This window comes from Harpia harpyja, chromosome 16 (assembly GCF_026419915.1).
Source record: "Harpia harpyja isolate bHarHar1 chromosome 16, bHarHar1 primary haplotype, whole genome shotgun sequence".
Lineage (NCBI taxonomy): Eukaryota > Metazoa > Chordata > Aves > Accipitriformes > Accipitridae > Harpia > Harpia harpyja.
This window is the reverse complement of record NC_068955.1, coordinates 8,506,058-8,519,554: the sequence shown is the minus strand read 5'-3', so window position 1 is coordinate 8,519,554 and position 13,497 is coordinate 8,506,058. Positions and strand designations below refer to the sequence as shown.

Sequence of the window (13,497 nt, the reverse complement as noted above, 5' to 3'; positions counted from 1 at the left end):
CCATAAAAATATTTGGGGGTTGTCTGAATACAAGTTATCATGAACAAATTCACTGGAAGCTGCATTTTTAATATGTAGTTGTTCCATCAAGAAAAAATAAGTTGACAGTAATTGCTGGAAAGTTCAGGGATCTCATTGTGTCAAGGATGGCAAACTAGGAAAAACTTTGCTGCTGAAATGACAAAAAAAAATTCCCAATGCCTGTGGATGATAGGAGACCAGTTTTTTGTTCTTTCCTTCAATTGTTTAAAAGACTAGGCTTAATCTTTCAGAAAATGGAGTTTAACTAGAGGAGCAATCCTGTATCTTTTTTGTCTAATAAACTCTAGTCCCAGAGGTCCTGTGTATTGAAGTGTCTTAATTGTATCTTGAGTAGTGTAATTATCTTTGTAGTTGTAACATCCTTACTAGTCTAACTTCTTTGGAATTTCAAAGACTTTTGTTTTTAACCAGAATATATTATTGGGTCTTCCAGCCTGTGTATTGCAACTGAACTTCAGCCAGTTTTCTTTAAAGAGCAGTAACTCAATGGGAATGTATACCAGGAGATCTCCGTATATACCAGGATATAAGGAATTCACTAATCATTTTGGAAATCTGTACAAAAGTTAAAGCCAAATTTTTAACAAGGACTGTATTTCCCATTTCAATATGCTTCACATCTGTTTCTAGCTGTAGTATTTCCCTTGCTAAATTTAGGAATTCATAAATATCTCCAGGAGGAGAAAGATAACTGAGAGAGTTTTCATTAAGTAACCATGCTCGGGTCTATGAGTCACTTCTTGAAATGCATGTTTCTTGTCATTGGGTTATTTTGGTAGCACTTCGATACTTACCTAAGTTTTCCCTTGAATTTGTGACTACCACAAATGTATGCTTAGTCTTACCATCATAGCTGGTCAGAGGTAAAATGACCTCATCTATTTGTTTGTAGATTGTATAGTCACATTAACACTCTTCGCCACAGCATCACATGGACAGCTGAGTTACTTGATATCTGTCCATTTGACTTCTGAGTTCTTCTTAGAATCGCTGCTTTTCTTGATATTGTTCTACTGTTCATAGTTTCCACTCCATTGAGATTATTTAATGTGAATGTGCATTGGTAACGAAGAAATCTAGATACTTTATATGATTGAAGTACCTATACAGGTAACTTAACTGCTATGCTGATGTTAATTGTACCTAAATTAGATTGTTTGGAAGGTATTAAGTTCCCTTAAATGTAGCACAGATGACTGTTAAATCCCGGTGGAAACTCCTATGTCAAACAAGTGATGTCTTCCCTAAAGAAAACCTTTCCTCTCTTCTGCACGCTATACTTCCTAACGTGTGTATTCAATTTTTAATACATCAGTTCTCTTGATAATTCTAAATAGTACCATAGCATATATTAATTCATTTTCCTTTTGGTAATTCAACATGATGGTGGAAGATTTAGGACTACTTTTGTTGGGTTTGTTTAGTTTTTAACCTCATGATTTAGTTGCAGATCCATGCCTATTCAAGTCCAACTTGCCTGATTAAAATGTTCAATTTCAATAATTCAGTTGTTTTTTTCTCTCCTTCCCCCTGCCCTCTCAGCACCAATTTTGTTGGCCTTGGTAGCAGGAGAAGCAGCAGGGATCATGGAAAATATCAGTGATGATGTCATTGTTGGACGGTGCCTTGCCATCCTCAAAGGCATATTTGGTAGCAGCGCTGTGCCACAGGTTAGTACAGACAGTGTCTTTGGGTAACTTCTCTGCATTTCAGAATGTACTACAATTCTCAGTAGCTTTGCTGCAGTATTGAACTGTTTGGTATATGGTATATGTACCACCTTTTGGTTGTTCAGGGGTTTTTGGGAGGAGGGGTTGTTTGTGGGTTTGGGTTTTTTGAGCGGTTGGGGCTTTTTTTTGTTTGGGGTGGGGGTTTGGGGTTTTTTTCTTGAGAAGATTGTTTTAGACCAAGTAAGACTCTAGCTTTTCCAGAGCATCCAATACTTCAGTAAATTTTCTACCTTTTACATTTCTGGCGTTACAGCAGAGTTGTCCGTGGCTAGTGACAACACTGCTTAGATACTCCCTGCCGTGTTCTGCACCTTCTCTAAAGTACAGTAAAGCTCTTGACCAGTGAATTCTGCAGAGAAACTGGTTTGGCTGGAAAATGGCTGAAGGGGAAGTAAGGGAGTGAAGGCAATCTTTCATCTGGATCAGTTCCTTGTGCAGCTAGCCAACGGTTATTTAGGCACACTAAGTGTAAAAGGAATGGTTAGTGAAGGAGGAGTTTGGAAAATAGTTAATATTACTCAAAAGAAGCTTGGGTACTTAGGACATTGATGTGAAAAGTCCATTCAACACACAGTGTGTGTGACTTAGTTGAATACTTGGTCTGTTCTCCTAACAGGCAGTGTGGAAGCAGTTCTTACAAATGGCATTGGTTGTAAATAAATAGCTCTCCTCCACTGGGATTTCTATATAGTAAAGTAATGAAAAAATACATGGTAACTTTAATACACCAGTCTTCTCTGAGCATTTGGCCACGTGTAAATTGGACTGTTTACTTGCTTGGTATTTCATGTGAGGAACAGATTCACTTCGTTGTCTTTATTGTAGAGTAGTTGTAGAGCTCTTCTTGAACACGGCCTTATAATCCCCAGTATTTTACTTCTTTCTATATGATGGTCAAATCCTCACAGCTGACTGTAAGCATGGATTTTTAGTTAATGAGTGGATCTCATATTTTGGAAATGCTCAATCAGTTGAATTTTACGTCTCAGACTGGAGAACACAAGAGAAGGAAACCCCAGGCTTGCCTTTCTGGTAAATCCACAGCTCCTTCTCTGAACTCTCAGAAGATGATTTCACTTCCTAATGAGATCTCTCTTTGAGAGGAGCTTTGAGACTCTTCTGTCTACAGGTGCTGTAGAAATCACTCTACAGTGAACCAAGAGCAAAGTGTTTTACTGCAGCTGCTCTCTAGTAGGGTTTTCAAGTGAAAAAAACCACACACTAGCAAATTGCAGAATCTTGAGAAATATGGATTCTACTGTTGATAAACATCAAATTTGGAGAACTTCATGAACTTCTAAAATATTTCAGTGCATTAACTGATCATCCTCTGTTACGGAATGACTCCATATCTGGTCAGTCTTTCAAAGCAGAACGCAGTTCTCGGTTGTGATAAGTGAGATCTCCGACTCTCTATTTTAACATATTCACAGTTCAGGTGCTTATGTACTATGAGCACTTGATAATGGAGAGATTTGCTGGAAGCTGTCTTCTGGACAGCCATTCATCAGTATGGATAAACTGCACTCTCATCTGTTGTATTGGATGAACAACTATATATGAAGCAGAGCTTGCTGTGCAAGTGCAGTTCCTCGTACCTGTCCAAAACAGGGAAGCAGAAAAATTAAACAAAAGTAACACTTCATTGGAATGTGAGCCATCCTCCTCATTCCTGTGCTGCTGCTTAGTACTGTCTTATTTTGTCTTTCTGGTTTGGTTTTCATTTCCCAAAGATAGATAGAACCACTTTTTCCCCCTGCTGTTCTTCAACACATGGAAACTTTCTCAACCTGCTGTGCAGCTAACCTCTGCAAGCGTCATGTCCTCTGTAGAGTAGGATTCAAGTTTTGTACCACTTCTGTTGTAGTACATGTTTTATCCTCCAACCATCCTTCTTCCTGTTCACAGGGAATCCTAATTACAGCATTTCCTTGTCAGTCTGAAAATAAAAGTTGACTCATACCCATACATCGGTGTGTGGGCACATGAACACCACAGTTGCTGTTTGGACTGGTGCAGTTTGGACTGGGGAACTGGTACTTTTGTATTCTGCTCTACAGTTGTGTCTGGGTTAGCCATACTTTCAAAACTACCTCAGTGAAGTAAAATTTCTGTCTGGCTTTATTCCCTATTAGATTGCAATGCTTCATGTGATTACTAGAGAGAATTAAGAATTTTATGAAATGCCTCAAAGTGTTCTTTGTCAGACATATATGTCATAACATACAGTGCCATCACAGTGGTCTCCATCCAACAAGGAGGGAAACGTGAGGTTGCTTTTTTCTTGAGAAGCAGTCAGTATATGAGGGCTGGCTTATCACTCAAGTTTCTTACCTTTTGGATAAAAAAGTGCTGAAAATTGTGGTGAGGAATTTTCTCAAGTCATCAGACCATATTGGAAAATGTGGTCTCCAACCCCCAGTGGTGTCTTACACCTTGGAATGTGGCCCCGGTCCTCTGTGGCCTTTCCACAGACTCAGCAGAAGGCATCAGATATAGTCCAGCTGAGGCCAACCTCAGAGATCATCTCAGATCTATCGGTGTTGAGTCCAGGAGACTTCCCTTGCCATGATGTGATACGATGCCTGCTGGATTGCTTTCTGCATAACGTCCTCACTAGATAGAGCCTCCTTCTCTTCCTTTGTGGGAAGGTCTGTTCAAGTATAAACAATTCCATGAAATACCTTCATGGCCAAGGAGAGGAGATGAGCTTCCTGTCTTGATGTTTGCATTTTTACAGGGTATGATTCCTGTTAAAACTCAGTTACACATTTACACATTTGGACAGAGTCTGGGCTATTTTAAGACTCACACCCATCACTTCTCAGTGTTATGTCTGCAAGGTTATGAAGATGTCCCATTTTCTCTTGACTGCTGTTATGCCTTAGAGTGATACTGGTTTGAGTCCTGGTGATGCTCTCACTGTTGCATCTTTCGGTGGAATATCTTTCATCGTGACCATTACCTTGGCAAACCAGATGGATTGGAGAAATATAGGTGTTTGTGTAGGTACCCTTCATGCAGTCATTTTCCCTGGTGAGTTACAGAGCTTATATAGGCCTATGTCATAGTCAAATCAAGAGATTCAGATGAGCTGTGGCTGAAAGAAAGTAAAGGAGTGGGAAGTGTGCATTGTCATTATGTTGATAATAGGAGAAGAAACAGAGCAAACAGTACACAGTGTGCACGTACAGCTGACTACAAAGTCTGAGTTCTGATCCAGAAGCTATGTGCAGTAGGTTCTGGTAATATATTGGAAAGAATTAAGGTATTGCCACCAAAGACAAGTTATTTATCTTAGTATGTGTTATCATGGAGTATAAACTTGGAGTTCCACCATTAATGTTAGCCTAAGGACTTTGTCTCTTTTATTCTTGCAATTTGCATCTTTTGTATTTTGCACTAACTGTAGAACTTGCACTGTGTCAACAACTGAAGTTTCTGTCTTGTCTCAGCCTAAAGAGACTGTGGTGTCCCGCTGGCGTGCTGACCCATGGGCCCGGGGATCGTACTCCTATGTAGCAGCTGGATCTTCTGGAAATGACTATGATTTGATGGCTCAGCCAATTACTCCAGGGCCAGCCATTCCAGGTGCTCCTCAGGTGAGAGATGTCCCAACTCTTTTTAGAAAAACCTCAAAACAGGATGATTTTTCCAAGTAATTTGCATACAGATTTAAACACAAGTTTAGATAACTTGCATCTTCTGATGAATGATTAGAACCTGTAATATAATTCTGTTTTCCATCCATGAATTCTGCCTTCCCAGGTTTCATGTCATTTGTTTACTAGGAAAAGAGCATTTTTATTCAGAAAGTCAATTTGGTAATATCTGAAAAGAGTATTATAATATTAGGCATTTATTGTGTTTCATACTCCATATTTATCTTGTCGATCACCATATTTAAGTGAGTTGTAGTGATTTGAAGGAGGGTGAAGGCCAGAGTGAGAGGAACAGGAATCAAAAGGTCTCTCCCAAATTGGAGCAAACATAATGAAGACATAAGTCATCTCCAGTTCACTTTGAGAGGATGAAGTTTTGAAAGCAATAGCCATTCTGAGAGCACTAGCAGAGAAGGATATATGGCTTTGGCTTTATTTAGGTTCTTTTTCTAGTGATACAAGTCATTAATAAACATAGCTATGGATAAAATAATTCTCTGCAGAGTATAATATATGAAAATATGTTTTTCTCCTACTTTTTGACACTGTCAATAGTTGGTTTAGGTCTCAGTTTAAAGAGAAACTACTAACTTAAGTGAATTGCTGAAGTTTTTGTTTGCTTACTGTACTAGAGTTCATGTCCCAGGATCAGAAACCATCATTCTTCTTAAACATGTCTAACAGTTTGGCTGTAGAGTTGAAGATACAATATTCAAATGCTTTTTTGGTATACAGCTGGGGATGTTAATCTCCCGTGCTTACCTGGTTCTGAAAGTATTGTTTTTCAAGTAGAGCTTTAATATCTTTGTATCAAAGCAAAGATATTGGCAAATAATTGGAAAATATTTCCTCATATAACCATCATTACAAACATGAAACTCTCCTGTGAAATGAAAGGTATATTTTCTTGGTAAATTGTAGGAGAAGTTAAAATATTTTTAATACAGACTATTTTGTATGCACCACCTTCATGTTGATGGAGACTGTAGTGTGATTAGAGGACTTTTAACATTCTTCTTAAAGTACCTGTTTGCTGCAGAATCTGAAAGAACATGAACAAGCCTTAACAGTGTTCTCTGTTCCCTCCAGCCTATTCCTCGCCTGTTTTTTGCAGGAGAACATACAATTCGCAACTACCCTGCAACCGTTCATGGTGCTTTACTGAGTGGACTGCGAGAAGCTGGTCGCATTGCAGACCAATTTCTTGGGGCCATGTATACTTTGCCTCGCCAGCCTACGCCTGGGGTCCCCCCACAACAAGCTGCCAGCATGTAAAGAAAAGTAGAAGGTATCAGAAGAGGAGTGACAAGACCACAGTGTTGCTGTTGTGGACTCTCTGGGATGAAGATATTCACGTAGTCTGTAACAGTACCTGCTGAAAGGACTCACCATGAGTTACTGTATAATACTTCCGTTAGAATGGCCTTACAAAAAGTTACCTAACCTTTGGCTTGGCATCGTTTTACAAAATCTCTTATAGCTATTTGAAGTGTCAGTGTACACGGAATCCTTTACTACCAAGCTGGTCAGAGACTTTTTTGACTCTGCAGATACTTTTTGAAAGTCAAGCTTATAGCTGGAGGGTTTTTAGGTTTTTTTTCTACCTGTACGTGTATTTACAGTTCGGTAATTGTACAAGGCCCTCTAGAAGCTGGTTGCTACGAATAGTAGCTTAGTGTAGAATTTATGTAAACTTCTTTGGTTTTTGTTTTGTTTTTATTGTTTTGTTTTAAGGAATAATATTTTTTGACCAATTCTATTCTTATCTGGCATTTGAGAAGTTGGTGCAACTGTTTCCCTACCAGTAACAGCAAATCACACCCCTCCAAAATGGTCCATTGGCTGCTACGCCATGTGCATCCTGTTTTAGAAAGAAAGCTGGTATTACTAGGAGTGTGCTAAGCATACTGTTTTATTAAATACTTTCAACAAAAGAAATCATCAGAATTGGATATTTGTAAGTTAAAAGCTAGAAAAATTATTCCTATTTGTTTATATGGAAACAGAGTTGCCTAGACAGTAAGTTAGCTGAAGGACCTAATCTCTTGACTTCTGCACGCTGCAGGTAGGCACTCTGTGTACCTGTTGATTTCGTTTCTGCTAGGTTGATGAGATGATGTTGCAGGTGCCATTGTTATGCTGAAAATCACTTTGGTTTGGCTGCTTTTCCAGATATTTTTCTTCTTATTAATTCAGTGCATAGAGCCTTCCTTTCATTGCACAGAGCAGTCTTATTTACATTTAGGTCCTTTTTCCCTGTCCTCCATTCCCCGTTTAGCATTAGACTTTTCTTATTTCTTTCAACTTTTCTCATCCTCCTCTTTCTACAGTTTACTTCTCTCTCATCTAACCGTGGTCTCTGTTGACACTGGGTTTTTTTCTACTTTTCAGTTTTTCTGTTCTCACTCTATCTGACCCCATGTCTGTACATGTGCAGTCTGTCCCAGCTTCCTTCTGTCCTTGCACCTTCTGTTCTGCTGGAGGACCGGTACCTCCTCTAGTTCCATGCTCATCCCTCTACAATAACATGGCCCACACTTCTTCCTGAAGAAAATACAGACACAAACATGACTGCAGCCCCTACTTGTTTATAGCCGTATTGTCTTTGGCCACAGACTCTCCATCTTCTAGCATCATTGCTTCTCCTGTTTTCTTGTGTCTCCTTCTTAGTAGCTGGAGATCATTCTTCCTCCTGACTATGTCTATTTTATGGTTGCTTTCTCATTAGATGTTGAAGTCTGAGGGGGGGTATCTTCATAGACAGTCCTTCCAACAAGCTGTGAGAAAGGGGAGGACTCTGATGCAGCAGGGGTAATAGTCTGTGAGGGGGCACAGACTTGAGGTGTCAAGGGAATAAGCCCGTTTGAAGTGGCTGAATTTGGTGGCATGGGGGACCCTCTATCCTGAACCTCTGTCTAAATTAGTGCTGCCTTCCCCGTATATCTAACTTGGCAAATGTTGTTGCTACTTGAGCCCTTTATTGAAGGGGGTACTCCTCAGCAACACTACTCATCCTCGCTTTCCCTTCCAGGGGACAAGACAGACTTTGTGATGGTTGGTCAGAAAACTGCCACTGAAGTGGGGCAGGAATTGGAAGTCCAGCAGGACATGGAGGAGGGGTGTCCAGTGGGTGACTTGAGAGTAAACAGAGAGTAATTTGAGACCGAAGACTCCCTACCTTATGTTCAGGTAAAAGCCTATCAGCACCACTACCCAGAGAAATCCTGATCCAGGATGAGAGGTGTGACAGGCATTTAAAATCCACCAACAGCTGATACAGTCTCTTGGCTAGTCTGACTGAAGATGGGAAAGGGACCTGAGATTTGGGGTGCTATGTTCTGTAACCAGGCTTCCAGCCTCTATGGGTCTCCATATTTGTGGGGTCGTTTGCTATTGGGATTGGTGGTGGTGCTGTCTCTTGCCATGAGGACTGTCATCCCACTTGCTCTAGCAAAGTGTCAAAAAGTCAGGAAAGCACTTCTGGCCCACAGAAAAATAAAATAGTCCTCAACTTCACATAGCCAAATGGTGTATTTTTCAGTCAAATATCAAGCCACTTCTGCATCAGCCTATTAATGTTATTTTCAGCTGCTGTGTTCTGCTTTATGTTTGTTCTGACTGAGACTTAGCAGATTATTCAGCAGACAATTCTGTCAAACAACACGCAGTAGTTTGTCGAAGACTTTCAAATGTAAACAAACTTCCTTTTGCACATTGCCATTGGTTTGACTGAGTGGGGCTAATCTGTCGCCTGACAGCCAGACTGTCCCACTTTCCCTTTTCAAAAAGACATCTGAAAACTATGACCACTAAAGTAAGAAGGTGGAGATGAAGTCCTGACAGTTCCCACCCTTTTTGAAGGTGTACAAGGAGTTGGTGGGTGTTAGCTGATGGCGGTGATGGGCATGAGCAAAGGAATAGGAATGCCAGGAGGAGATGAGGAGGCCCTGTGACTTGATGTAGCCCACTTGTTGCTTTCAGAGTCTTCACTGGAAGATGAAGACCATGATCTGTGGCCTGCTGCACCCTGCCCTCCATTATCTCTGGGGAGTCTGGACCTATTCCTCAGCCAGTCCCTGCTAACCAAGACCTAGTAGGTATTAGAGAGTGAACAGCTCAGAGTACTTTCAGGTCTTAGGGGTGTTTGAGGCTCAGCAAAGACACAGATAAGGCTGTGCAGCTAGTTGCTGGACACCTCAGAGCTGCTGTGCTGCAGCTCCTGCCCTGCATGGCCCAGTTTCTCATGGTCAGTGGCATTGCTTGAGTCCTAAGCAGAGGGGAGCAGTGGTTGGGTGGAGGTCAAAGACTGCTCCCTCTATTCTGGTTGTATCCTGTGGAATTGCTGGGATGGGGGGTGGAGTGAGCTTGGGGGGAAGCACTATCACCCCAAGGCCAGCTGGAGACCCGGAAAAGGTGGCCTGAGCACATAGTGCTAAGTCAACTTAGTGTTGCGGTTCAGCTCTGCCAGGCCACATGGTGAAACTGCCATTGTTTGTCCAGGAGCAGGTTGGTCTCACACTCTTTGCAGCACTACCAGTGTGTGATATTCCTTGAGCAGGTACTCTCCCAGCAGTTAGCAGCTCTTACCCCGCTGCTTCTGTCGTCCCAGGAGTGCTTTCTGCTGTACCTCAAATGGTGGCTTCAAGTCCAGACTATCAATGTATGTGTTTAGGAGCATATTGCTTTCTGCTCCCTGTGCCAGGGTCTGTTAGATGGACCTTTGGTCTGACCCGTAATGGCTGGTTCTATTTAAGTGCTGTCTGTGCAGTCTTCCTACCCCTGTGACCTACAGAGGAGGAGATGGCATTGTAACTAAATGGGTCACCAGGCCCTCTTCATCTCAGCATCCTCCTTCATGGTGTAGCCATTCTTCCCCTTGCTGCTGTTTGCTTGCCCTAACTTCCCTGTAGGGATTGCCTGATCTGTTTCAGTAGATCATGGATAACCTTTATCACAGATTTGAGGCTGCTGGGCACAGTCACAAAAACTTGTGATCAAGTCTGGTTGCACCTTCTATAGCGTACCTTTCCACCTATTCTCAGGGACTTGCCACTTCTCGCTCTGCTCCATGGGCAGGTGAATTGCATTTCTGACAGCAAAACTGATTGGTGCCCATTTTGGAAAGAAAAATGTTCTTCCTTAGTTGGACCTCCCTTTCTGTACTGAAGATGAAGGGCCACAGTAATCTGCCATGGCGTTCTAAATCCTGAGTGAATGCACACATTCCCTAGTCAGATTGTGATTTTGGATGGGATGAATCTGCAGGAAGATTTGCATTTCTCAGTTCTCCAGATGCCTGTGTTTTTGACAGGTGCTAGCATCTACTTTGCAATAAACTACTGTTAGCTCAGGGTCTTTGTGTACAGTCTTTGTATGGAATTCAGAATATTTGCTATGGTCTTGCCTGTAGTGGAAATTAATTGCAAAGCATGGGTTCTCCCTGTTTTGCTATCTTAGTAATTGACTGGATCATAAACCTAGAGGAACAACTTCACTGGGGTGATTCAGTTTTTTTTATTATTAATCTTTTCATCTGACTAGGTCTCTTGCTATATTTCTAAAAAAGTTCAGCTGAGGGTACTATGGTCAACAAGGTGCTCAGAGTTCATCTTGCAGTCTTCAAGCCATGAAGTGGCTCCATAAAGTGAGGTGACTAAACTTAATTTATTTGTATACTTCAGATTCTTTTTAAAGGTGGTGATAATTCCATGAGTTACTTTTCCCAAAAATGTTTACCAAAAGAGAATTAGATGCCACAGGCTGATTTGTTTTTGAGTTCGCTGCTTTTACCAATGATTTTTTTGCAATTTCCAATGTATCTAATTTCTGAAGGTACGATTTTTTTGTTGTTGTTCATTTGGAAGCAATATTGAAAGATACAGGAGATGCTTACACTGACATTCTTCCCTAAAGCACACAGATATTACAGAACTATTGGCATGCTTCCAGACCTTATGCTCTGGGTGATACCAGCATCAGCTGGATAAATACCAAAAAACCCCACAAGTCACCTTTAGAGAGGTCAGTGGAGAGTGAAAGCATCCTTTTAATTACCTGTGCATATCAGTCATGGAATGTGTCTTATCCAAAGAACAAATTGTCTTAAAATTAGGGGTTTTTTCCAGCTTTGCCGATTTGTCTGCTAAAAGCTGTTGCTTCTCTACAGAGTCTGTTGGCTTTTATTAGCAAAGCTCCTGCAGTGCTTGTGGAGTCTGTCCATTACTTCCAGGCACTAATAGGCATCAAGTCAACGTGGTGTTTAGAAATTCCCTGGAAAACATCAATCACAGAGGCTGAGAAATACAATAAAATATCCAATGCAAATATTGATGTTAGGAATGCAGCCCAGGCTTCACCATCCTGCACTTCTGTGTGCGCAGCATCATCACGTTCTTAACATACACACATAGATAACGGGACAGAGTAGCTGACCAAATTCACTATCGTGCACGGTGATGTGGTACTGGGAGCCTTAAAGTCATATGAAGGGTGACCATGCTTCAAAGAAACAAAGCAGACACATATTTTTACTGTAGCTGTAGGTTCAACCTTTCTGTGTCTTGCCTAATGAATCTGTAAGAAAGGCTGACATCTAGACTGGCCTTTCTTCAATTATATTAATGGGCCTGTTTATACTTGGAATAATTTTTGTAGTTTCTCATGCAAATACTGTCTAGTTTAGTACATACTCCATAAAATAACAAGCAAAAAAATAGCAGCAGGGTGACTTGTTCACAAGCATCCAGAAGTGCTATTGAGCTGAAGAAATCACTTGCCATGTTCGTGCTATATCAAAATATTAGAGGTGGACTCAGCTGTACCAGTAAGTGCAAACTTCAGACCGCTGCCAAAAAAAAGATGTGCAAAGACATTTCATGGAAGATTTTGCAGGAAGAATTGTGGTAATGTTTGAAATACCTACTTAGGGTGGGCTTTATCTCACCTAACCTTATACATTTCCTCTGCACTAGTTGTCTAGACTCCCTCCAGCCACACTTCTCTAGAGAAACTCATTATGTCCCTGTGTCCAAATCGTTTCAGCACCTTTCAGTCTGTTAATTAGGTCTTTGAGTTCTGGCAATACAGGAGCTACATTGAAATCTTTCTTACTAGTATGTGGCCAATGTGCCATGCTCACAGACCTTGGGTATTGTTACTGCAGTTGTATATCAGCTCAAGGACCTTCTGGAGATGGCTTCTATTTACCACTTCCATGTTCCAGACCCAGCTCACAGCTTTCCACTCTTGCAGAAATGCTTTGGATATATCCTATGCTTGGGGGTCTGCTGTCTCATGGGCCCAAAAGTTTGAATCTCTGTTTTACTGAATTGTTTGTTGGTCCCCATCAATGTAGTGGTAATTACACCTCTCCATGAAGGGACTTCTGCTCACTGTTATTCTGTTGTTCTCTTTTCTAGACACTGTATCGCCACACCCCAATAACTTTAAGGCTATTTCACTTGAACAAGGGTAGATTACCTGTTTTTTAGACTTCATGCTTAAAAGACAGATATCTTGGCATGCCAACCCAGCCTGGATGATAAAGTAGCTTTTACATCTATGGGTTCGTGCCTTTCAGAAGCTCCTGAATGCAGTTGTTTGTGGAGGGGTCCTAGGTACGTGTCTCTCTGCAGAGATCATCTGTGTAGGTAACCACTTGTTTTAGATTGCAGTTATCTGAGCGTAGTCTGGCTGTAAGCACCTCGTGGCAGGACACTATAATCCCCAACAGTGGTGCTCAGTGTGTCCATCCTTCCACGTAGCTTGTGCAGCATTCTCTTTTCATACCTGCACCAAATGCTACTACTCTGCTTGAGCATCTGGTAATTAGTGCTAGATTTTGCAAATCATGAAATTACTGTTTGCTTTGCTTCCAAGCTGCCCCTGGGTAGCTGCACCTATGTGGAATTGTGTTTGAAGTTACCCAAGGTTAGAACAGACATGTGGACCACAACCACCTGAAAATGGACATTACTTACCCAGGTGTTGTATGACATATGTACTCCACATACTCATTCTTTTTCCTCATAGTCCCACGTTTTTTTTTTTCAGGTTTTTTGTTA

General features: G+C 41.2%; 1 protein-coding gene across 4 annotated transcripts in view; it reads left to right on the top strand.

Annotated features, from left to right (window-relative positions):
• Positions 1-12,315, top strand: part of KDM1A (lysine demethylase 1A) — a 49,283-nt gene extending 36,968 nt beyond the window's left edge. For 3 of the 4 annotated variants that reach the window (XM_052810925.1, XM_052810923.1, XM_052810922.1), the window contains 3 exons: positions 1,585-1,712; positions 5,228-5,374; positions 6,524-12,315. In XM_052810925.1, the coding sequence (XP_052666885.1) occupies positions 1,585-1,712; positions 5,228-5,374; positions 6,524-6,709 (461 nt within the window). In that variant the 3' untranslated portion in view covers positions 6,710-12,315. The remainder of the gene's footprint in view (positions 1-1,584; positions 1,713-5,227; positions 5,375-6,523) is intronic. The other variant, XM_052810924.1, reaches the window with a different exon arrangement.
• The last annotated feature ends 1,182 nt before the right edge of the window (positions 12,316-13,497 follow it).